This window comes from Plectropomus leopardus, chromosome 2 (genome assembly GCF_008729295.1).
Source record: "Plectropomus leopardus isolate mb chromosome 2, YSFRI_Pleo_2.0, whole genome shotgun sequence".
In the NCBI taxonomy this organism is placed as follows: domain Eukaryota; kingdom Metazoa; phylum Chordata; class Actinopteri; order Perciformes; family Serranidae; genus Plectropomus; species Plectropomus leopardus.
This window is the reverse complement of record NC_056464.1, coordinates 6,592,848-6,617,957: the sequence shown is the minus strand read 5'-3', so window position 1 is coordinate 6,617,957 and position 25,110 is coordinate 6,592,848. Positions and strand designations below refer to the sequence as shown.

The following is a 25,110-nucleotide window of genomic DNA, read 5'->3' as shown; positions in this document are numbered from 1 at the left end:
TGTAGTTTGATAGAAAGAAAACATCTCCTACACTTGGCAACTAACACCAAAACAAACTAGATTGATAAATAGCCCTATCTGTAAAAGGAAAAATATATATTTTTGATTTGGGGGGTTAAATGTCCCTTTTAAAACAACATCTTGATAAGTTTTGACCCAGTAGACTACCAAGCCCATATCTTGCTTGTGAAAGTACTTTCCTTTAACTCAAGCAGAGACTCAATTACAGTAAAAATACGAGTTTCATGGCCTTTGGCCAGTACCACCACAATGTTCCATCTAGGACAGCACACATTACAGAGCAGACATAACTTGTCAGGCCCCCTGACACGCATTGTATGTTTAATCATTATATACATCCTACTAGAAGGAGCATTCATAATGTGCAGCCACTAGTGCTGGTTAATGATGGCTGATGCGTCCTGCATTCAACATGTAGGTTACCATAAAGCTTTTGCAGTTGTGGTGTGAATGCACATAAGAACCTTATGTGCATTCTGTAGTTTTTATGAACTACATTAAAGTCTCAGCTGCTCATGCAAAACACTTTGAAGGTAAATGTTCAAAGTCAGCTCAACCCAGTGCTGCAGTATTATGGTCACAACTAGCATGTTATATTTGCCAAGACAACAACTTTGTAACTTGCATCTTACAAAGTGAGAGGTGAAGCAGCTCTGTGATCAGCTTCTGATGATGACTGGGTGCTCATTTAATATCACACATGAGCACTGGTCTACGATGAGAGCGTCATGAAGCGTATTGGACGTCAGGTTTTCTCTGGTCGTGGCCACAGGACTCATACATAAACTTTTTTCTTTGCATTCACCGCATTAAGCATTTCCATGATGCTTTGCCTTGTTACAGTAGAGGCTGCTGAATGAGATCTGTGTGAGCACATCCCTCACTTGTACCTCTAGGGGGATTCTGGGAGGTCTTTTTTCTCACTACTGATAATACAGGCAGATCCTCTTCAGTGAGCCTGGCACAGCGCCCACACTGCTCTCCCCTTCATCTCTCAGAGGACTTAATAATCCATGAACACTTGAAATCATTCCAGTTCATTAGACACCTTAGCTTCAACTCCTATGTTGGAGGCATGAAAAATATGCTTTTACACTGTTTTATAAAAGTCAACAGACTGCAGTTTTTTTTGTTGTTTTTTTTACCTGAAGGCATTTTATCAATCCTGGCACGATTAGAAACACTTGTTTGACTTTGTATAACTTAAGCTATTTAGTTAGAATGAATTAAGAGCTTTTGTTTCTGCATATTATTTTCTTGAAGGAATGCACATTTTTGTTGGATTGTCAGTAGAGTCATACTGGAGATCAAACATCTTTAAGGTCTATTAAACGCAGCCAACATGGCATTTAGATAAGCGTTTTTCCTTTTTGTTGTGATCATTAAAAGGCCTGAGCTGCAGCAAGCTCAGCGCTCCCTTTTAAACTTGACCCCTCTGACAGCAGTGAACCCCCTCGGTCCTGTCTTCAAAGTTAAAGGTAAGCGCCATGTGGAGATGTAAGCTCAGCTGCTTTTGTCAGGGACTTTAAGGTAGAAGCCTTGGAAACTCTGTTTGACAGTCCTAGGGCTCTTAATCTGTCCAGAAGCACTCTGTAATGGCTGTGGCGCCGTGCTGCGGCTCTTACAAGACCCAGAGCTTAATTAGAGCCTCAGCACAAGCTGGCTATTGGAGCTCTGATCCATGCCGAACTGATCTGGACTATTGTTTGTCTGCTAAGTCCTTTGCTTTCTAAGTGCTCTGTATCTGTTGATTTTTTCTCCCTGTTCCCTGCGGAGGAACAGCATCTTAACCCAAAAACCATTGATCTGCTGAGTAATAGAAGTTAACAAATGAGCCCGCTGGAACATTTCCGATCTGAAGCGTTCTCACTGCCTAATTAGCCATATTTCTGATTGAAGGCTGCAAAGATGTCAAGCTCAGCTCAAGAAGCCAAGTTGTCACAGCGCCAGATGGTCTCAGTGTGACATCTCCTGGACCAGACAGACAGAGAAATTAGATGGAAATGTTTGTACAAGACAGCCCGTCATCCCTTCAACCCTGTGCCCTCTGCTCCTCCACTGTCACAGACCCCTGTCATCAAAGCAGTCACCAGAAAAAGAGGAACCTGCAAAGATGCAGCTCGGCCCCGAGCGGCCCCAGCCCCTGTAATGAGGCTTGACACAGACGGCGTACAGAGACAAAGCAGGGATCATCGGAGCGAGCGCGGCCACCAGAGCCTGACACTGTGTGTTTTTAATAACGGCTAAGATCGGCCCTGGTGCGCCATCACATCTGTTAAACGCTGGAGCAGGTGGCTGGCTGCCACAGGGGAGCACTCACAGGAGCCCCGTGTATTTAACGCCAGTCCAAAGCCAATGACAAAGAGCGATCACAGGCACAGCAGAGGTATAAAAACGTCCTGACAATACAGCAGGAAAAGACTGAAGAAACCAGCAGTGACTGATGTGCAAACCAAACTGTAAGTGAGCTTTGGGAACATATTGAAATGTAACATTGGTGTAGCACGTTAGTTTATCAGAGTGTATCTACCACCCCCACCACATATAGATGTCACTGGGTGTAGACACACTAATGATAACAAATGGCTTGGTGGCACTCTGCTCATGGATGTCAGTCATAATTATAAAGTCCCATGAGTCCAATCTGGCAAAGCTCTTTATGAACGCCTGGCTGACAGGTCGCTCAGGTTCGCCACCAACAAGCACAAACACCACTTAGATAAGTGACAGAGATAATTACATTTGCTAAGCACTTTTCAAACTCATTGACTTAATGAAAAGTCAGCACAATGCTAATTACATCACATACGTCACAGATGTTTGTTTGCAATGTGCTGTATAGATGAGTCTGTCTAAACCTTTTCTAAGGAGGCTTGGGGTTTAACCTTGTGCAGATACATAAAGCAGGGCTTCACATTAACTTTTAAGGCACTGTTCCTTCAGATGAGTTATCAAGAATTTGACTTTTTTGTTGTTGTTGTTGTTTGCAAATGCAGAATGCATTTAGAGAAGTGTACATGGTTAAGGTCAGCAGCCTTAAATGTGGACAGTTAGCGAGCAACCATGTTCTACTTTTTTGGGCTTTTTTTATGTCAAAACAGGGGTAATATTGTGATGTTTAGTGTAATAGTGTCAGACTCTCTTGTGGCATATAACACACACATAAGCCGCACCTTCTAAACAATAACGCTGGCATAACATGACAACAACAATTATTTACTGTCTCTGTTACGTAGCAGCTGGTTTTATCCTCTGCTCAGAGGGTAAGGAGCTCCCAAAACTCGTTGTTTTCCCAATTTGCTGCCTCTGTTCTCCTTTAAGTTAGCCCCTATTAGCTGCATTTTAAATCTGCCATGGTGGGACACACACATAACACAAAGACAAAATGTCACACCCATCATGCAGACTGTCCCTTCCATACAGACAATATTTCAGCACTGTTACTACCTCCAATGGCGAGTTAAAAGCGAGACATCTCTGTCCCCCCTTTCTGTGCCTTTTATACAGAACAACGAGGCAGCATAAAGGTTCGATTTTCCCACCTTGACCTGGCAGTGTAAAAGGGGCTGAAGACACTCAGTATTTTTTTTTTTGTTATGACTTTTGGGAGGAATACACTTCTCTTCTACTTGCCCTACAAAAAACACACTTGTACCAGACAAGCAGACAAGCCTTAGTGTCGTATACTGCATCAAGAGATTGGAGGTGACCTCAACTCAAGTAGTTTTTGTTAGAATAATTTTCTCAGTAAGAGCTTTTTATCCTGTTGTAGAGAGCTATTAATTTGCATGAATTAGCTGCTGTTTTACAAGAGCACTGGTGCATTAACCTGATTGTCACAGTAGGTTCATGATTAAAAGTTTGCTGATTGTAAAATGCATGTACATGCACCTTGTTAGTGCTTTATAAGTGCATTGCATTCACCTCGTAATGAATAAAACGTGAATAAAATGTGACCGCTGTTGAGCAGTCACATTTGACTGATTAAGGATGATTATGAAGTCTCATTATCAGACTGTAAGAGGCAGCCTCTCAGCAGTGTGTTGACCAGGAGCTTCTGATTCAGTCTGGCATTATGTGTCAGTAACAGCGTGATTTTAGACTCAACTGTGGATGCCACTTGCATGGACGGAGCTGTGATGCTTCTATAGGGATCAGACAAGACTTATTTCATGTTTTGTTGTGTGTGATTGACGCGCAAGTCATGCATGCATCCTCTCCTCCTTTCTCAAGAGGAGTTTATCTCTGTGTAGCTCCATTTGATGGAGCTCAGTTGACTTTGCTGACTTGAAAAAACACACTTGGCCCTGGCATAGAGCGCAGTGTGATTCCTCACAAGTAATAGGTGTGTATGTTTATCGTGTGTGTGTGTGTGTGTGTGTGTGTGTGAAGGCTGGACAGAGAAAGGGAAGCCCAGGGTAGCTCTGTGAGATAACGGTGCTAATGAAACTAGACACAACCCCAGGTTCGGCCTGTTTACTGATTCCCTGTGAACTCCACCCTTAATTAAACTCAACACCGCTGTTCTCATATCTGCACTGAGGGGCAGAGAATGATGTAGTCCAGCTGCACTCTGCTCAGGTAATCTCTTCCAGCCTTCTTCAGGCAGCCTTAACATGCTACAAATTATCAGCTACGAAGCTACAATCACACTAATCATCATTTTTTATGCTACCTTCCCGTCTTGTGCCCACACTTATCTGGCATTTTTTAACCCCCTAAAACACCCTTTGAAAATGCAGCTTGCCCTATTTTAGTCTCAGGACTCTAGGGTTGCATTTTAGTCTTGACAGGCTTTTAGAAACGCAGACTCCCCTGTTTGCTTCCTAATTGGGTCTCATCAGTCAAGGCATGTCAAGCCAAACCAGCTAGCTATATACCTTTGTTGATTTTATTCTTCATATCTGGGTACTCTTTCCCATCACCATAATTTCTTTCAGCGAGGCCCAAACCCAGAAATGACCCTGCCCCTAAAACAGCCCAGCATGGCTGAGAGCAGCTTTCTGAGCTGACTTTTTTCAAATGAGTTGTTACATTATAATTTGGGTTTAAAGCCCCTTCCAGCTCCCTGTTTTTCTTCTCCTTTCTTTTCTGGCATTTTGATTTATGTACAGGTCCTGGCAGAGCAAGGATATTTACTCCAAGTTTAGCTGACAGTTAGTTTAGATCAGTGAATTTCTCAGGTCACGTGGCATGTGACTCAGAAAAATGTGAATTTGGGGTGTTAAAGCATGACGTATTGCACCCTTTTTTAATACATAGTCATTAGAGTTTTTTTTAGCCAAAATACCCAAATAAAAATCTGGCATATTGTCTGCTTTCAGTTCAGGGTTTTTACAAACTCGCTTTGAGACTGAGTCTCTGTTTTTGCATGATTGATAGTGGGTTAGAGCCAGGGTGCTGGGGTGTTTTACAAATCCCTCAGAGAGAGTGAAAAATCATCCATTTAAGTTTGACTTCATCATTTTCACAGCTCACTCAAAAATACAATGGATGAAACAGATGACTGTTACAGGGTTTAAAGTTAAAAAAAGGTATTCCAAGTCAAGTAAAGTTCAGCCGCTCCCTTAGACTCACATCACACCTCCAATTAGGTAGCAGAAAGCACTGGAAGTGATTTGGGTTCTTAATTGATCAACTGTGGATAACACAATGTCCCATGCTTAAATCAGATTAGTAGTGAACAGTGGTGTCTCTTTCAGTCAGCATTAAGTTTTCAGCTGTTTGTTCTCTAATCCTCAGTAAGCTCGCACACTGTGGCAAATAAAGACTGCTGTGTTTTCAAGCCTCACACCTTGGAGAGTTTTCTGTCCACTCAGACAAAAGAACAACGTGCAGATTTCAAGACACACTCAGAAGTGTGCTCATCCAAACACACATACGCTGAGAAATCATTGGCTGGTGCTTGAATTTTACTTCTTTCTTAAAATGGTTTAAAGTGAAATAAAAGAGGGATTAAGTGTGTTTTTTCAAGTCGAATGACCCAAATTCAGACTGCCACTCAAATGATACATAGGCGCTCCCGAAAATAAGCCTTCCAGTCTTCATGCTTTCTATCACGTCAGCGCTGCTCTCTGTTCCGAAATACAAACTTTGAAGAATTCGTCTAAGAAGTGTATCCGAGCAGAAAGAGGAGGCAAGTGGCCCGGCTCTCAAGGCTCTTTAAAATGCTCGTCCATAGAGTGAAGTTCCCAGGGTTTCCTCCGCCCGCCTCTGAAAGGCACCGTTTGCCTGGCAGAGTTTCCACTCTGTTCACCTCACTGCGCTTCCCCAAGGAACAGAAACACTGGCTCTTTAATGATGTTCTTCTCCTCTTTATTAAAGGATTAGGTGGTGATTGAATGGCTGTATCAAAGACTAATGTTACACAACACAGTCAGTGAATTGACTTAATATCCTGCAAAGGCTTTTCTGTATGATGATAAGAATGAGGGTTGGGAGTGTGGGGATTTTTTGATGGCTTCTTTAAATAATACTTATATTTCTTTCTTTTTATCTCTTTTTTTATTGCTATTATGCCTTGCTACCAATTTGTCTCAGTGGTGAACCACAATAATGCATCAAAAAATTACATGCATGTTAGTACATCTGGCTAACTAGCTCGATACCTGAAGTAGCAACTTCACTTAGCAACAAACTCAGCATTTCTTCCAAGGCCGAGCAGCCTCCACTGAGTAGTATTTACCCAATGTGTGGGAACTGGTTCTGGTGTTGGGCAAATTTATGCTCCGGCAACCCTGGTGTCACCATCACAAAACAAAGCATTTTGACTTATAAAGTTAAAAGTTTGTTTGTTTATTAAGATCCCCATTAGCTCCTGTATTAACATAAGCTACTCTTCCGAGGGTCCCATTATTAACAATATTTCATTAACTAGATTAGCATACATCCTTAACAGTCATACTCACAGTATGACTAAACACATTATAACACCAAAACAACATACAACTAACACAAACTCAAAGACCGTCTGATACATACAGGAGCTCTACATGATGATTTTCTCTTCAATAGTTGAGAAAATAAAATATCTGGAAACTTATTCACTAAATCACAAGAAAAACTGTATTTCTTTCAGAAATCAAACAACTTGGCAATGAATTCCATGCCATTATTGCTCTATAACACGCTGTCCTCTGTATTATCTCTACGGAGAGACAACAGAAAACAGCTCTCTGACGACTGTAGAGTAGATTAATGATGTCTGTCCAAAAAAAAAGGGGAACTTATTTTAAACAATTTCTGGAGTTCTAGTTTTGATAATATTTCTACTAAAACTCATAAAGAATAATGCAACCTTCTTTCCACACTTAACCAGGCCAAACGATCATTCATTAAACTCACTCTTGTTTTGTACAAGCTGCGAAGAACACCGAGTGAGACTTGCTGTTCAAATATATGAAAAACAAAGGATCTGACTTCTATATTGATTTTTCAAGGAGGCCTATGTGAGATAAAGCGATTTATTCTTTTGCGTTGAATCAACACCATACTGATGGCGTAGGCTCTGTGTCAATGCACTCCCTATGCCATATAACATAATCTGACCGACACCTCCACGGCAACGCCTCCTGTTTATTTTTGGAAAGTGAAAACCATTTCCCTCAGAGGAAACAAAGCTTTTATTGACCTTAATTTCAAAGATAAGAGACAATATATTGTAATAAAGCTCCCACAAAATAGCATTTGAAGTCTTGTGTGAGATTTGTCCTTGCTTCAGTAGAGGAAAGGTCAGCTAGTTTGTGCAGTTTGAAATGTCTAAGCCTGGTGTATATGTGGGAAAAACACGTCGAGTAATTATTCTCTCGGATTCATTAGAAGAGGAAGAGTCTGCAAGCCAAGAGGCTAATTTATGCATTGTAAAATGTCACAGGCTTATGCTAATAATATTAGTTTGTTGTATTCTTTGGGAAAACATTTCTAGCAAAAGACAATTGTTTTGTCTGTGAAACCATGTGAGTTGTAATGGAGCCAAGTATTGTACTTTAATGTTGCTGTTAAGCCATGTATTGTGTGTGTAAGTTGAATCAATAAACACTTAACTGCACTTCACAGAAACTAAAAAAAGCAGCATAGAAACCCCATTGCCAACTAGTGTTTTGGAGGTATGATTGCAGAGCAGCTCAGACACACCACAAGTAGTGGTAGTCATTTACTTTCAAGCCTTCTATACTGATCATCACTTACTTTTGTCCTGTAAAAATTAGACATTAGCCTCAGTCTTTTAGTACAGGATCAAGCTCATATTTAAGATCACTTCTACAGTTTATCAGTCAAATCAGTGAGAGTAGTAAATGGTAACTGAAGACAGTGTTTTCAACTCACTATTTAAGCGAGTAAAATATCAAAAATTACAACCTGATTCTATCTACCTCTGTCTGAAATTTGTCTCAAAAGACGTACTATGAATTATAAATAGTAAATCTATCACTATAAACATTGTATGTGGCATGTTACAGCAGAGAGTTTGACAGTCATAGCAACAGTAACTAAGGGGGTTGAGACTTGGCACCGCGATTCAGTTTCATTTGATCTAAGAGTGATTATTGTATTTGTTACTTTTTCATATCAGGGTTTTCATGAATGAGGAGCTCAATTTCAGTGAGACTACCTAATTAAATACAGAATAAATGGGCAGCTGAGGCAGCCTCACCTCCCCATCTACCGTAATACAAAGATAATAATGAAAGAGACTGAGCTCGCTGCCTGGCAGATAAGCATCTTTGGCAGCAGGTTAGCAATCGCTGCATAAACACACACACACACACACACACACACACACGTAGATTCTCACATCAGCATCTCAATCCAGCTTGATTTGCGTTCCATGAAAGATACCGCGCTGGGGCTCACGGCAGGGCTCACCCCTGCTGCCCCTAATTATTATCCAGAGGGCTGAAGACTGGCATAGATATCTCATGAAAACTGAATGGAACCAGCCAAAATCCTGCACAGGGATACAGGCACCCGATTAGAGGTCAAACGTGATATTTTAATTAAAGAAAATAGGCTGTGAATAACAAAGCCACAGCTGTGTAAATTCCTCACCAAACAGCGACACAGCAGACGTGTGTGATTTAGACCTAATTAGTATTCCTTTAAGTAGGGCCTCGCTGCCCTGAATGGATTTAAAAAAGACCACTCTTTGAGGATGCACCAGAGGTTGACATTCATTTCTGCGTGTCAGTCATTGTAGTGTAGTGTCAACGTGAAAAAGCTCAAGTGTTTGGTATTTGCAAAGAATAATGTGGCCATAGATTACAGTTAAAGGGAAAGTTTGTATTTTTTTGAAGTGGGGTTGTATGAGGTACTTAAGCATAGTGAGCGTGTGACATACAGCAGATGTCAGTCAGCAGGCCCCAAGTTTGGTGAAGCATACAGAAGTTCAACACGGCAACTTGTACTGCAATGCAATGTACTGCTGTGGATGGGGGCCAGCGACAAAATTTATTTTAGCTGCCTAAAAAAAGTCTTACCTTATCATTTTAAGTGTTCTCCATACTGAGAGTATTTTTTACCACTTTATCTTTCTGTCAGACAGCCTGATCCTGACAGGAAAGCTGTGAACGGCTTCTCTATCTATACTCTCGTTAAAGCCAGCACACTCCATTGACATAAACACTCAGTTTAGCTGAGCTGCTGGTCTGCATCTGCTGCGATCAGTTAATCAGTCTGTGTTAATGTGCGACTTTGGTGAATCCAAAATAATCCTTACAAACACTAAACTCACACAGTAATGTAAACTAACAAAATGATCGAGGCAGCTGAAGACCAGCAGCTCCTGTTTTCAACATTGTTATTCCCTGTTTTTCTGAATGGAGTCTGGCTTTGATGGGAGCAATGTAACCATTTCATTTTCCTGTGGAAATCAATGTGTGACAGGAAGATAAAGCAGTGAAAAAATGCCATATATAGCGTACAGTTATACGCTATTGATTTGTTTTAGGTGGGGATCTTTTAAGTGACTAAAATCCTTTTTTTTTCGTTTGTTTGTGGTTTACATCTGCAGCAGTACGGTGTGTCGCTTTTGTGTCAGACACCAGCTTGCTTCTCCAAACTGGGGGCCTGCCGATTGACATCTACTCTTTGTATTTTACTGTCCATGAATAAGTTCCTCATACAACCTCACTTTAAAAAATCTGATCTATCCCTTTAAGGAGGCATTCAGTGTGTACTGAAACCATGAAAGTCCAGTTTCTTTGGCTCATTACTGCATCAGCTTGAGTTTTGTGTTCTTCACAGCTAGCTGAGCCTCGGCTGTGTTAAGACACAGGGTTAACACGGCGTAGTCGGAGAACTCAGCGGTGGCGTAGCATTGTGTATTGTGTCAGGGGAGTGTTGTGTGTTTTTTCCCCAGTGTGCTGCAAAGGGCCGCTCTGTGTCAGAGGTGAGCACGGTGAATGGAGGTCGTGGGACCCCTCCACAGCTGGGAGGAGACTTCCCCCATTGAGAGCACTGAGGCAGAATGCTTCGGGGCTCAACAAGACGGGGGCTAAAGGCTTTGTCTCTGCTCCGCTGCCTTCAAGTAGCCCCAGGATTCCTGGCAACCAGGTTTGGCTGTTGGAGCAGCCTCATGTAGAGAGGAGAAAACACAAAGGCGCTTGTATTCCTCAGCTGATGTACAACATCACGGGCTCGCTGTGGGAAACACAGATGGTTGAGGATGTGAGGTCCTGTGTGATTGTAGGAAGGCTTATTACTGATACCAGTAAGATAGGAAGATAGGAATGTGGACATCTTCTTTTGATGATACTTGTTTTTGTGTTTCAGCTCACAGTCAAGGCCAGTTTTTTCTTTTGCAGGAGACATCAGTGGTCTTAAAACTCAAGGTTATTTTTTTTTTTTTTATTACATTAGTATTCCGTGGTAAGATAACCTGCTCAATGTTGAATTATTCCGAGCAAACTGCAAATAGATGAGCTATTAATTTTTGATGTGGAAGAAGTAGAAAGTTTAAGTCCGCTGAGATGATCCAATTATCCTGCAGGTCCAGGATTAGCATTAATCTGCTCTGCTTATTAGCGGGCACATAGCCTCTTCTCACTTTGCATTAACTTCCCTCCTTTTTTTTTGTCCTTCCTCTAAACACACACACACAAGAGCCAAGTGCCTTTGGTTTCTTTATGTCTTCTTTTTAAAAATATGTACGCAGCTTTTACATTGTCTGGGTCAAAGTCAGGGTATATACAGCGTTCATTCCCTTGAGATTTAATACTGCTGCTACTCCTGATGCGCAGCACTCCAGTTGAGTCTGCAAAGTGTGCCGTGAATTGGAATGAGAGGAGCGTAGCCGGAGGCAGCCGCACCATTGAGCCTCATGTTTATCAGAAAATTAATCATCAAACACAGACTTGCATGTTTGTTAGATGCCAGGAGGAGTGAGAAAGGACGCTAAAGATTGACGCAAAATGACCTGCAACTCCATGCACTGGAAAGTAACTTCTAAATTCTAAGAGAGCTTTGAGTGAGTGTGTGTGCATTTGAGAGGCAGGCGCAGTTGAGTCTGTGAAATGAGAAGAGCCTCAGGCTGAGATGCTATCAAAGCTATCAGCACATCCAGGAATCACAAAGCAACAAAGTGTGTATGATGTGGTGATTGAAAGTGGAACAGCAGCTCTGTGTAAATGCTGATAAAAAAAAATAAAAAAAATCGCAGGGCCAGTGTGATGACCCAGGATGCAATATGCATGCAGGCGGCTGTAAAATTCACCGGGGTATAACCCTATAGAACCTGGGCAAATTGGCTTGATTTCATTCAAAAAGGCCATGCAAGAAAAGACCCAGAGAAGAGCAAGACATGTTTTAAAAATGTACAAGAAAATTACCTGAAAATTAGCAACAAAAACAAAAACCACCCCCAAAAAGCCTCAAACAAACAAAAAATAAATAAATAAATAAAAAGCAAAGGTAACAACTGTGGAAAATTAAGATACTTATGTTGAAAAATGTAGTTTTTTTCCTCTTTTTAATTTTTTTTTAATAATAATCTAAATCTACTAGTTTCCTGAAATTTGCAGGACATTTCTAGGGCTTTTTTTTTTAAGGTAGGAGTACAGAGGTTTAAATACTTAATGCTTGTTTTGGGTTAGCGCCTCCCTCAGTAGTTGCTTTGGTGAACTTACACTGGCATTTGGGCCAAATCAAAATTTAATCCGTCTGCTCAGTGTGACATTTTGGATGGATCTGTGTGCTGACTTAAATCTTCCGTTTTTAATATTAAGTCTTGTCTGATCTGCTGACACGTTCCATCAAGACTTTCCAGGGTCTGCACTCATCTCCCATCAGCACACAGACGCCTCTAAGTGGCTCAACCGAACTTAATTAGCCTCTTCTCTGTGACATGCCGCGGCCTTTTTGCGCAAATTAATCTCAGGTTAACGCACGGCATCCGCTCCACTGTCTCTGACGGGAGGTCAAATTTATCCTCTGCTGAGAAATTACTCAGCTAAATGAGGGTTCCTTCATGCAGCCTTGGGTAATGACCTTGATTAATTAAAGAAAGACTCATCCTAATTAAGGTCTTACTCGACTTGGTCCGACTGTGACCCTGTAAAACAAGCCGAGGCGGTAATGAGTCAGTTCTCCGACAGGATCTCGCTGCTGAGTTTGTGTGGGCGCAGCGCTTCATGTGAGACTTTAATCAGCAGAGATAATGATTTCATCAGTTTGATATAATGGATATCCTCTTCAGTTGAAGAGATCACAACACAGAATGGAAAAAAAAAAACTTGCAGCGTTTGCGTCCTGCTGATTTCCTTCTTGTTTCGTCTCCATCATCTCAACTGTAATTTGTGTCTTCCTTCAGGTCAATGGCAAGGACCTCTCCAAAGCCACCCACGACCAGGCGGTGGAGGCCTTCCGCACCGCCAAGGAGCCCATCATGGTCCAGGTTCTGCGCAGAGCCCCGCATCCCAAAGTGGTCAGCGCGGCCGCTGACACCCAGGTTACAGACATCAGCACCCAGACTGACATCACCCTCCACCACATCATGGCCCTCACAAAGCTGCCACCCTCTTCACCCCCCATGACCGAGCTAGAGGAGTACATGCTCCCAGAGGAGTAAGTACCAACTCAGATCATTAAAGGGGACCTGTTAGGCTCATTTTTAGTTTTATACTTGTGTTTTGAGTTTCTACTAGAACATGTTTACATACTATAATCTTAAAAAAATATATATTTTCCTCATACTGTCAGTGCTGGAACACCTGTATTCACCGTCTGTCAGAGAAATTACATTTTAGCACCTGTCTCTCTAAGGCCACCTCTTTAAAAAAGTCCAGACCATTTGTCATTGTGTCCAAGTTTTCTGGATCTCTGCACCGTCATTGAAGTCAGGGGACTGTCTGTAACAGGATGTGGCGGCACTTTCTACTGTGAAAAATCATCAATATAAGCTTCTTAACACAACTATTTGTTTTCCAGCAGGAATATGATCTGAACAAGAATATCAATCTCGTTGTTGTGAACGCAATATCTCAAGAACCACTTGAGGATGTTTTTTGCTTGTTTTTTTACCTCAAATTTGGCACAAACATCCACTTAGCCTCAAGAATGAAGTGATTTAATTTGGTGATGAAGTAATGGCATTTTAGATCCAAAAGGTCGGAGGTCCTCTTCACTGTAATATCATACTGCTTAATAGAAATACTTTTCTGGCCATTACTCAGTGTCATAGCACAGGAACAGAAGTGAAGACATTTGGTCGGATACTGAATTGGGGACACTAATCTTGGGTGTCCACCTTGAAACTATGCAGATTGTATAGATCTTTTTTGCTGCAAGGGGAAGATGTGTGTGAAGCATTCATGTTTTTACAGACATGGATGTAAACTGTAAGTGCAACTTACACTTACACTTACACACAACTTACTGGTTTGCAGAAACATACAACCCTGTGGCAATTATCCTTGTTTTTTAATACTTCATGTGAAGCCCATCATGGACACCACATTGTGTAGTAAAGCCATTTCAAACATATTGGTGGCCTCTTGGAATGCTGAACTGCCAACTCTGTCAAATACAAAACCATATAAATATTGTCTTGATGTGGTAACAGAAACAATTTTTTGCTTGTTTTTACATTACTTTGCACTGGGTTATTAGATGGGTTACTAAATTTCCCTCCGGGGATCAATAAAGTCGTCTAAGTCTAAGTTATTTTGGTCAATACCTTTAAGGTATCAAGCAGTATCCAAGCCCTAGAATACACCAACGCAGCCTGCATTTTTTTGTTGTGAATGCTCATTGAGGCTCAATTCTACAGAAACCTCTGACTTAAAGTAGTATTGATTCTAATTTTGAGCTCAAATCTGCCCAGTCTACACCCACCAAATCTAACTTAATCTGGGCCGTTTTTGGTCCTCTGGTGCCAGAACACAGCTGAGTGTGCTGAGACTTGCTAGTATTTTAACCACAAAGTTACTGGTGTACCTGAGACTGATTTTTTAAAGCATTTTTTAGTGGTAGTCAGTCAGTTTTTTTATATGCACAGTTAAGTGGAACTATGGTCATAGCTCGATTAGGGAGTTTAATTGGATTACTGTCCATGTCCCAGTATACAAGCGCCGGGGAGAATCGATTTGCTGATGGAAGTGTGTCAATAAATCGATTTGGAAAGGTGGCAATATGCCCTCTCTCAGCTAGTTGCTATTGGATCATCTTCCTATTTACCTATCACACACCAAACAAGTTAGCAAGCGGCAAACTTATTGCATGTCAGATGGCAACAATATGGATAACTTTTCAGCGCTGTACAGTTCGTATAGTCTTGTTTTCTTTTCTTCCCTACTTATTCTTCATTTGTCAAACCCTGGCGCAGGGACATGGAGCATGCACAGAATGCCAAGGCCATTTTAGGTCCGGTTGAGGCGTATACATGAAAAAGTAAATTGACCCCTAACTGCATTATCAAAGGGTGTCCGAATTCAAGAGAAATTTGACTTTGGCTAACATGTTTACATGCAAGTCCAGTTTTAGTCGGACTAACACAATTATTCAACTTCTTCTAGTAATATGGAAATATACAAAAAAAATATTATGTGCCTATTATGTTACCAGAAAGCCAACTTTAAGGAGATAGAGTATTTCTTTGGTGTCAGAACTCAGCAGTGCTAAAAAGGTCACATCACTCTCCGTCATAGTCAGACCTTTCACCTTAATACATAATTAAGAGAGCGACATCTTATCTTATTTTCCAGACCGCACTGCTGTGATCACACAGGATGTGTCTCGGGTTTGAAGGGAAAATGTCCCTGTCACTTACTGGAGATGACAGCTCCTCCAGGGCACTCAGCCACCATGAAATGATGGTTTAGTTCATGAATATTTGCATATTTCCAAATTGCATCTATTGTTTCTCTGTGTGAGTGTGTGTATGTGTGTGTGTGTGTGTGTGTGTGTGTGTTTGTGTGTACCAGTATGTGGGAGGCCCTTGAGCTCAGAGAGTCTGGCTACATCTTACACCCCCGTGGCAGCAGCAGTTGCCCTTTACTGAATGATTGTGATTCCTTTAATTGATTTCTCAGTCAAATTAATAACACAACATGCTAATTTGTGATTAGCCTCGGGGTGTAGCGTCACTATATCTGATTCAAGAGTGATTTCTACATTGAGTTCTTATTACTTCCTCTTTCCTTCTCATTTAATTTCCAAACTCTGGGGCAAAATTAAAACCAGATTGACAAATGTGTTAATAAATGTGTACTCAACTCTTTTCCAGTTTATCTCACACTCTTTTTTTTCTTTCCTCAGGCCTCCTCCACATGGGTACTTTGACCCCAATGACTTCCTGGAGGTCATACAGCAGGACATAGAGCGTGAGGAGCTTGAGTATGAGGTAAACATCAACTCCCTTCCTTATTCTTCTCTCAACGAAGATGTACGTTCAGACAGCAGTGCATTATCACTACATAAGCAGATCAGAGGTCGCCTTTGTGTCTCCGGCCCAATGTCCTTGCTTGTGACCACAAGTCCTGATACATCCCAGTTATTGATGAGGCACTCTCTCTACATACAGAGCTGTAGGGCAGACAGGAATCGAGTTGCTGGTTTGTTCCAGCAGATGCACAACGGTGACATCATTACTTATTAGTGACAGGACCCTAATAAGTCTTCCATGGCTGGTGGATAATTAGATGGCACAGATAATGCGTCTGCAGCGATGAATCTGATGATGCACGCTCACAATGCCTGGATGAGGCCATAATGAGGCTGTGATCAAGACTCTGTTGTGCTCCTACTGTGACCTCCCCCGACCCTGACACCCCTTCCCATTAAACCCCAGCCACCAACTATTTGATGAAATAATATCCACGGAAAAGCTGTGAGGCTGAGAGCAGGAAGGTGAAGTTCAGGACGGCTAATGGCAAATGCGCTTGTGTTTGATCAGTTTCATTTCACTACCACTCGGCATTCATCATAATGTTTTTAATGCGCATAAGAATGCATTATAAAATATAGCTGCCACCAGCAATTTCAGGATTCGAACCAGCATGGACCATTAAAACTTAAAGCTGCGTAGGATCAAGACTTTTGACCGTTTTTGACACCTGCATTAAAAAGAAAATATTAGGTTTTGTGACAATCAGACAACTTACTGCTAATTTAGGAAACTATTTTGGTATTCAGAATGTTCAAAAAATTGTTTGACTTTTGCTTATTAGATTTATTTGCTTTTTTAAGTTTTTCTCTAAGTTCAAACTTGGCCTGGTTATAAGTGAAACTAGTTCCTCCATGGAAATTTGTTCTTACAACATGTCTCATCTAACTCTGTGCAAACAAAGGAGAAAATGTATTAAAAATAGTATACTGTATTCAGACTGAGGGGTTATCCTTCGCAGCATCCGTCCCCTGCCCTCCAAAAACAGTGCTGCACGTATCTTTATCTGTATCTGTGAGATTACAGATGTTGACAAGTGAAAAACGGCACTCTGCCCGCCTGCAGTCCGCCTCATCATCTCTCATTCTGTCAGCGGGCCTCGAAGAAAGCCAATGGCTTCCCTGTGTCCAGCTGAAAGATTCATTACAGTGATTGATGGATCACTGTTGCTCCGTGATCCCATTTTGTAGTCAGAATATTCAGTCGGTCCAGAAAAACATGAGCAAATATACAACCATTTTCAACTCAATCTTAGGGAGAAAAGATAATAATTGTATTAGATGTATGGGGTGTTAGTCTGTGCATCTGTCTTACCAGGAGGTGGATTTGTACCGAGCCAATATCCAAGACAAGCTCGGCCTGACGATCTGTTACAGGACTGATGATGAGGACGAGGCTGGGATCTACATTAGTGAGGTATGTGGTGTTGGCTGGATCTCAAATTTACTTCAACAGTTAGTAAATAACAACTGCCAGGACTGTCAGCAGGGTCAGTGTTCACTTTGAAATAGATGCAATAGAAAAGGTGATCTCACAGTCACAGTTATCTCTTACTCTTTTATTCTGTTTTCTTTAGATTGATCCTAACAGCATTGCTGCAAAGGATGGCAGAATTAGAGAAGGGGACAAAATAATTCAGGTAAGTTTTCAGCAGTTTTCTTGTCTCTTCAATCCTCAGTTCATATATTACTCTATACCTCAATTGCTTGCTTGTAAATGAATCCACAGTTTTGACAAAAAAGTTTCACCCATGTTAAGAAAAGGTCTTTAAAGAGATCAGATATTGCAATAATTTTCCTTTTGTCCTTTAAGATCAATGGTGTTGAGATCCAGAACCGGGAGGATGCTGTAGCGCTGCTAACCAGTGAGGGGAACCAGAACATCTCCCTGCTGGTGGCCAGACCAGAACTCCAGGTAACAAGGATGTCATTATGTGTATGAAGTCAGAAAACAAGGCAATTCTTGTTAAAACGTCTTAAGGCCTCTTTTAAAATCAAATGGTGTCCAACAAATCTCATGCCAACAGATAATAGTTGGACTTTTGGTAGATGCTTTACTTTTTGAGTGAAACTTTAGAATACATGCATCTAATGAGGCGTCTCTTCCCCCCGCCGCGTCTCAGTTGGACGAGGGCTGGATGGATGACGACAGGAACGACTTCCTGGATGACCTCCACATGGACATGCTGGAGCAGCAGCACCATCAGGCCATGCAGTTCACTGCCAGCATGCTGCAGCAGGTACTCACACACACACACACGCTCAGTTTGTGGACACAAACTAGCACAATCAATCAGCACCAACACATATGTTCATCTATAGATTATTTTGGCCGAGCCAATGTTGCCGAGGGGAACAGCTGTTGTTGTCAGTAGTTTTTGGCAATGTTATTCCCCCTTGCAAAAAATAAAGACTGCCATATTGACAAGCACATGCTCACTGACAAAAACTTGTATAGCTCCATTTGGAATTAAAATGTTTTTTCAGCAGTTCTAAACAAAGTAGCATTTTCCTAGAAATAAGGTTTCCGAAAGAGAGATAGGCTGAGGTTCTACCTAGAACCATGTACTTCTAAAGAACTGTTTTTGAAGAAAGGGTTCTTCAAGGGTTCTCTGTAAAACTAAGGGTTCTATTAAGAGCCCTGTCATCCAAAGATCCCCCTTTTTAAAGGAAAAAAAAAACTTTACAAAGATTGTTCAAAGCATGGATGTTAAAAGATCCTCACAAATTATCAAACATGCCAGTGTTTCCTCCATGTTTCAAGTAGTATTTCTAAATGTTGATGTATCGGTACTTCCCTTAAGCCTCCTGCAGACCGTGAGATTTTTGCAATCTCATAAGTTTAGTGCAGCTACACTGTGCGACTTTGGATCTTAATAAACTTGGGTATGCCATCAAGTTTGATGTATTACTGTGCGATGACATCACTTACTGAATCGCAGTAATACACAACGTAAATACACGAGAACAAATCGTCGTCGGCACACGTCATCCATCCATGCGGCTCTAGTGGCAAGAGCAAAATGTAAACAAACAAGTCGAGTCCTTGCTGTAGTGGCATTTATGTGTGTGAAATAGTCTGAAGAAGAGGAAGAGGAGAATGTGGACGTGGTCGTGGTTGGGGAAAAGAGGTTAACTTTTACATGACAATGTTGCAATGAGAGCTCAGTGTAAATATTAGCATTTATCAGCAGTCAGCAGTCAGCTCTGATTACTGCGTCATTTCATGCTTCATTTCTATCGGTTGGTCAGTGGACGTAGGTTGTAACAGCTGTCACACAGTGACATTTCTGACACTGTCAAAATTTAATCCCAGGCTGTCTTTGATTGCACAACCTTGACAACAGCCATCCTTGCACCTCTCTCACTGTGCGACATAGGACCACCGTTTTTGAGCCACAACACAGACCACGTTTTTGTCACAATGTTTATCTTTTGTCTGAGACGGCCCGAAATCGCACAGTGTATACCGGGCTTAAATCAATTCATTTTACATATTTTCTGTTGATGGTTGATATCTTTTCCATCATTTCATTTCATACAATACCATATGGTATTGAGTAATTTGAGTGTTGGTTTCCAACGCACTACACCATTAAATAGTTTAGACAGTAGTAGTAGTGATTTCACAAAATCTCCACCCCCTAAAGACGTGGTTGTGAACAATGAGTGTTGTGCTGCACCACATCAGCCCCAGTCCTTTAGGATCCCCATGAAGCCCAAAGCTGCTGGACACGGTTTCCTTGGCCCCCAGCTAACCTGTTCAACTGAAACCATGATTAGTGGAATATAAATCTATGGGTTATGTAGTCAACTATTACTTTTAGAGTAATGCGAACAATTACACCATAGAAGGGTTCTTTGTAGATCACAGATGGTTCTTTAAGTTTTAAGCAAGATTGGATTGGATAAAGTCACGGTAAGCCAATCAATGGCGGCATAAGGCGGGCCGTTGCTTTACTTTCCTAGGAAATGCAAATTAGCTATGGGGACTAGCCGAAGAACCCAGTCTTGCTCTAGTTAGAACTTTTATTTCTCAGAGTATAGAAATAGTAAATACATTTCTGAAACAGTACATATACACCTTAATGGACTAAAAATAAGACCTAATCCAAATTTAACACATTATATATTTTTAGATTTTTTTCAGTTTTTTGTTAATGGTCTTCCTGATTTTGATTGATTCCATACAAAAATTGAATTTTATACTCTTGCGCAATTCAGACACTTTCTGAGTCACTCAGTTGTCTATTTTTTTACAGAAAAAGCATGAGGAGGACGGAGGCACGACAGACACGGCCACACTGCTGTCCAACCACCACGAGAAGGACAGCGGGGTTGGTCGCACAGATGAGAGCACGCGAAATGACGAGAGCTCCGAGCAGGAGAACCTCGGTGACGACCAGACCACGGCCTCCAACACGCTGAGCAGCTGCAGAAAGCTCACCTACAGCCAGGACACCCTCGGCAGCACCGATCTGCCCTTCAGCGGCGAGTCCTTCATCTCGGCAGACTACACCGACACTGACTTCCTGGGCATCCCGGCTGATGAGTGTGAGCGCTTCAGAGAACTCCTGGAGCTGAAGTGCCAGATGAGGAACAGTGGAGCCCAGGGTCTGTACTTCCAGGGTGGTGGGGCAGGAGGTCAGGACCAGGAGTGCGTGGACAAAGAGCTGGAGATGCTCAACGAGGAGCTGCGCACCATCGAGTTGGAGTGCTTGAATATCGTCCGTGCTCACAAGATGCAGCAGTTGAGGGAGCAGTGCCGCGAGTCCTGGATGCTCCACAACAGTGGCTTCCGCAACTACAATACCAGCATCGATGCACGGCGCCATGAGCTCTCAGACATCACAGAGCTGCCGGAGAAATCAGACAAAGACAGCTCCAGTGCCTACAACACTGGCGAGAGCTGCCGCAGCACTCCGCTCACACTGGAGCTGTCTCCAGACAACTCACTCCGTCGAGGAGCTGAGAATCAGGCTGGGGCGTCCGCCTCCACCACCTCCAACGGCAGGATCCTCAAACCTCTCCTGTCACCCGTCCAGGAAGCCTGTGGTCCGAGCCGGAGCAGATGCTCCTCCAAAGATCCAGATGGAGCCCTGCAGGCAGAGAGCAAAGAAAGGAAGTTTGGGGAGTGCAGCAAGTCCGGGCGGAACTTTTCTCAGCCCCATTCACCCTACAAGCATGCCCACATCCCCGCCCACGCCCAGCACTACCAGAGCTACATGCAGCTGATCCAGCAGAAATCAGCTGTGGAGTACGCCCAGAGCCAGATGAGTCTGGTGAGCATGTGCCGGGACCCCATCAGCCCCAACGACCTGGACCCCAAGATGGAGTGGAAGGTAAAGATCCGCAGCGACGGCACACGCTACATCACCAAGCGGCCCGTCCGGGACAAGCTGCTGAGGGAGCGCGCCTTGCGCATTAACGAGGAGCGCAGCGGCATGACCACAGATGACGACGCCATAAGCGAGCTGAAGATGGGCCGCTACTGGAGCAAGGAGGAGAGGAAGCAGCATGCAGTCCGCGCCAAAGAGCAGAGGCAGCGCCGCGAGTTCATGAAGCAGAGTCGAGCTGACTGTCTGAAGGAGCAGGCCGGCCCGGAGGACAAAAAAGAGCCCAACATTATCGAACTCAGCCACAAAAAGATGATGAAAAAGAGAAATAAGAAAATATTTGACAACTGGATGACCATCCAGGAACTGCTGACCCACGGTACCAAGTCACCAGACGGCACGAGGGTTTACAACTCACTCCTGTCTGTGACCACAGTCTAAGTCCTGCTCTGAGTTCAGGTGGCGGGCCAGCCAGAGCAGGACGGACCAGAGTGTAACGGACTGTACATAGGACACTACCGGTGGGGTAGAGATTTCTGCCTCGTTCAATGTGGCAACATTTTGTAAATAGGAAATAAAGAAAGCCCCTTCCTGGACGAACATTTTCCACTGCTGCGGTGAAGAGAAGGTCTTTATAATGATGGTCGGACTTGACATGAATGGGACATGGCCATGAGGATGATTTTGGAAACTTTTTTTCAACTTCTTTCAATAACCTTTTCTACCCTTGTGCTTGCTCTTTGAAACAATTTTGAAAACAAAAAACACAATACGTGACTTTTTTGGAAGGTTTTGAAAGTGTGTAAAGACCGTGTGCCATACATAAACAGCCAGCATTTACACTATTTTACATTATTTAGTTCCTACTATATATATCTCTTATCAGTATTTTACTGTTATGCATACTTAATGCTTTTATGGAAACAATGCTAATTTCCTGCAAGGTAGAACACGTCCCTTTTAAAAGGACTTTTGTAAATTAAAAAAATAAATTTTTTGTAACAAATCCAACTTTTTTAGTTGTAATTTCTCTCTAATGGTGCTGATTTCCCAGAGTTAATACCACCAGCGATGTACCATCTGTTACATAATGTAGCGACCATCATAACATGATATTGTGTTTGTATTTAGAGAAAGATGTTTCTCACATTGGAATTTAATGTCTGTGTTTGTTAAAGCACACATTGTAGTTGCTTTTGCTTTCTTAGGGTTTTATGTATCTGACAGAATAACAGCGTAACAAATCCTTAGTTAGCCACACAATTTGATGTCCTGTAAAATGAGAGAAATAATAAATTATTGTTTTATATATGATGAGCTTTCAAATGGTGTTGGAATTTGTCATTTGTAAGAGTTGTTGGATCACCGAAAATATGTCCTAGGGCTGGGCAATATAGCAATAATATATCGATATGGTGATATCAGACCAGATATCGTCTTAGATTTTAGATATGATATCGAATATCGAGTGTTGTCTTTTCCTGATTTTAAAGGCTGCATTACAGTTAAGTGATGTAATTTTCTGGACGTACCAGACTCCTCTATGCTCTATTATTTGCCTTTACCCAATTTTTCATTATATCCACATGATTGGTAATTATTTATCTGAATTCTTATTGTGTACATTTTTGGTGAAAGCACCATATGTCTATACTGCAGTATCATCACAATATCGATATCGACATATTTGGTCAAAAATATCCTGATATTTGATTTTTCTCTACATTGCCCAGCCCTAGTATAACCACACAATCGAAATCAAACATGAATCTCCAATCCCCTGTATGTATATATGAGTGAGGATGTGCACACATTGATATAAATATCCAGCTTGATCTACTTAAAAAATTAAGGCAACTTTTTGCATCAGATTATGATGTAGATAGAGCAAGACCAGCGTGTGTATAAACCACATCACTTTTTGTATGCAAAAAACAAATTTACAGTCGATTTAAGTTAATTTTAAAGCAAGGCTAGTTTATGTAAAAACTACATAACTTTTTGCACACAAAAAAAAATAGATTTTCAAACTAAAATTAACTTTATTTTATTATGTAGATCAAGCAAGACCAGTCTGTGTATAAACTACTTAACCTTCTGAAAGTGCCATTACTTGAGATGATAATCATTTACACAGTTGACAGGATAACTGATTACTCTTCTGGTTTTTATTAAACTCTTTTTAACATTCGGAGCCACCGGTGCTGCAGGGTTTACTATTCTAGTGGTGCAGTAGTTGCTTGTTCGCTGGGGTGGAATAAGGGATCTTTCTGTCTTCCTCTGATTTTGGGGAAACTCGTTCATCCTAACTTCAAACATGAACCCTGGGCTGTAGCTCAGATTGTTTGTTGGGTGTATTTAGGAACGTTTGCTGGGATTAGGTAAATACATATTGTGAAGCGAGAAATGCACAATTGCTTGTTTTTGAATAAATGCAGATTAACTTTAAAACGGGATGTATTCATGTAAAGACTTACTTTCTGTTGTTAGTATCACATTAATTATACTGCATTTACACCTGCTCAGATGAATGTTTTTAAGTATAAGAGCTTTCATGACACAGCTCTTTCAAGTTTTGTAGAGCAGCACTGAGTCCAATAAATTGATCAGAGGATGGTCCAGGTGACTGAACACCCACAAGGATATCACTCAGGCTTGAAAGTAAATGTAAACACAGGTTTGGATTTACTTCCTACTTTAAATCTGTTTCCTTCTGGTGCTTGTTCAACATTATTGATGTAGAGTTTAACACTAAATACTAAGAGCCCCTCTTGCTCTCGTGTTTAATATATTTTTAAACATAGGATATGTATTCTTAATGGAACCACAGAATCAGATGCTCTGTTGCTGTGATTTTGCCAACTTGTGGTAATTTTTGTAGCATGTATTCCTGGGGCAAAGAGAAGTCTATTGGCTGTTTATGCAATGTCGGGCAACAGCATGTCAGACTTGCATTTACATAAAATAATCCAATCAGCAGAGATCCCTGCTGTCCAGATCTGATGGTTGAAGGCTAAAAAACACGTCTTATGTCTTTTGTCTTCCCTTATCATCGTGGCAGTCTTCCCCATCACATAGACTTTGCAGTGGTGGCTACCCTCCATCATCTTTTATTGCTTTTATAAAGTGGTCCATCAGTTCATAGTGAATATGTCGTTTTATGTTGGAACCAAGTTGTCCGTGAGGCTGGCATGAGGCTGACTAACATGGCGATATCTCCTCCCTGGGCTAATGGTTTATTTATCTGACTCAAGACTCCCACCATCTGTTATAAGGACCTCATACCCTCACTCCCATATGATCCTTCAATTAGCAGCTCAGTGCCTCATTATTGTGGACAAAGGCAGCTCAGACTCTGCTGAGACGTTCCATCAAACACACCTTCTGTTTTTCTTTTTTTGATGCAGAAACAATTAAGGCAACTTAATATGCTTTTAGTGCATCGACTGCATTAGCACGTCCAGTATTTATGTGTTTGACCTGTACCTTTGTCTCTAATCATGAATTAATGCTTCAATTATGTTGAGCTTGAAGCTGCACCAATCAATATTTTTATACTCAAAATGGGCCAATTGACTGTATGCAATGTGACAAACCTATAGTAAACAGAACTAATACCTGACCCAGTTTCTGCTGCTCTACGGAGTGTTTTAGTGTCATTCAGCTCATTATTTTGGATTATTATTTTTACTCATCAACCTCATTTTGAACAGCATACAGGCAGCTGCAAGCTCATACAAGCCCACTACATGGAGTGTCATGCTGTTGTTCTGACAACTCATAATTCTTAAAACCCAAGAGTGTGAAAAGTGTCACATCGTGCAGGAAGGCCATTTGTCCGACAGCCCAGCGTCCCATGAAAAAAACATGCACTGCT

General features: G+C 41.7%; 1 protein-coding gene across 2 annotated transcripts in view; it reads left to right on the top strand.

Annotated features, from left to right (window-relative positions):
* The window catches only part of pdzrn3b (PDZ domain containing RING finger 3b), a 119,129-nt gene extending 96,582 nt beyond the window's left edge, over nucleotides 1–22,547 (top strand). For both annotated transcript variants that reach the window (XM_042499624.1, XM_042499617.1), the window contains 7 exons: nucleotides 12,827–13,080; nucleotides 15,772–15,856; nucleotides 17,216–17,314; nucleotides 17,475–17,537; nucleotides 17,711–17,812; nucleotides 18,021–18,137; nucleotides 20,160–22,547. In XM_042499624.1, the coding sequence (XP_042355558.1) occupies nucleotides 12,827–13,080; nucleotides 15,772–15,856; nucleotides 17,216–17,314; nucleotides 17,475–17,537; nucleotides 17,711–17,812; nucleotides 18,021–18,137; nucleotides 20,160–21,674 (2,235 nt within the window). In that variant the 3' untranslated portion in view covers nucleotides 21,675–22,547. The remainder of the gene's footprint in view (nucleotides 1–12,826; nucleotides 13,081–15,771; nucleotides 15,857–17,215; nucleotides 17,315–17,474; nucleotides 17,538–17,710; nucleotides 17,813–18,020; nucleotides 18,138–20,159) is intronic.
* Nucleotides 22,548–25,110: the final 2,563 nt, after the last annotated feature.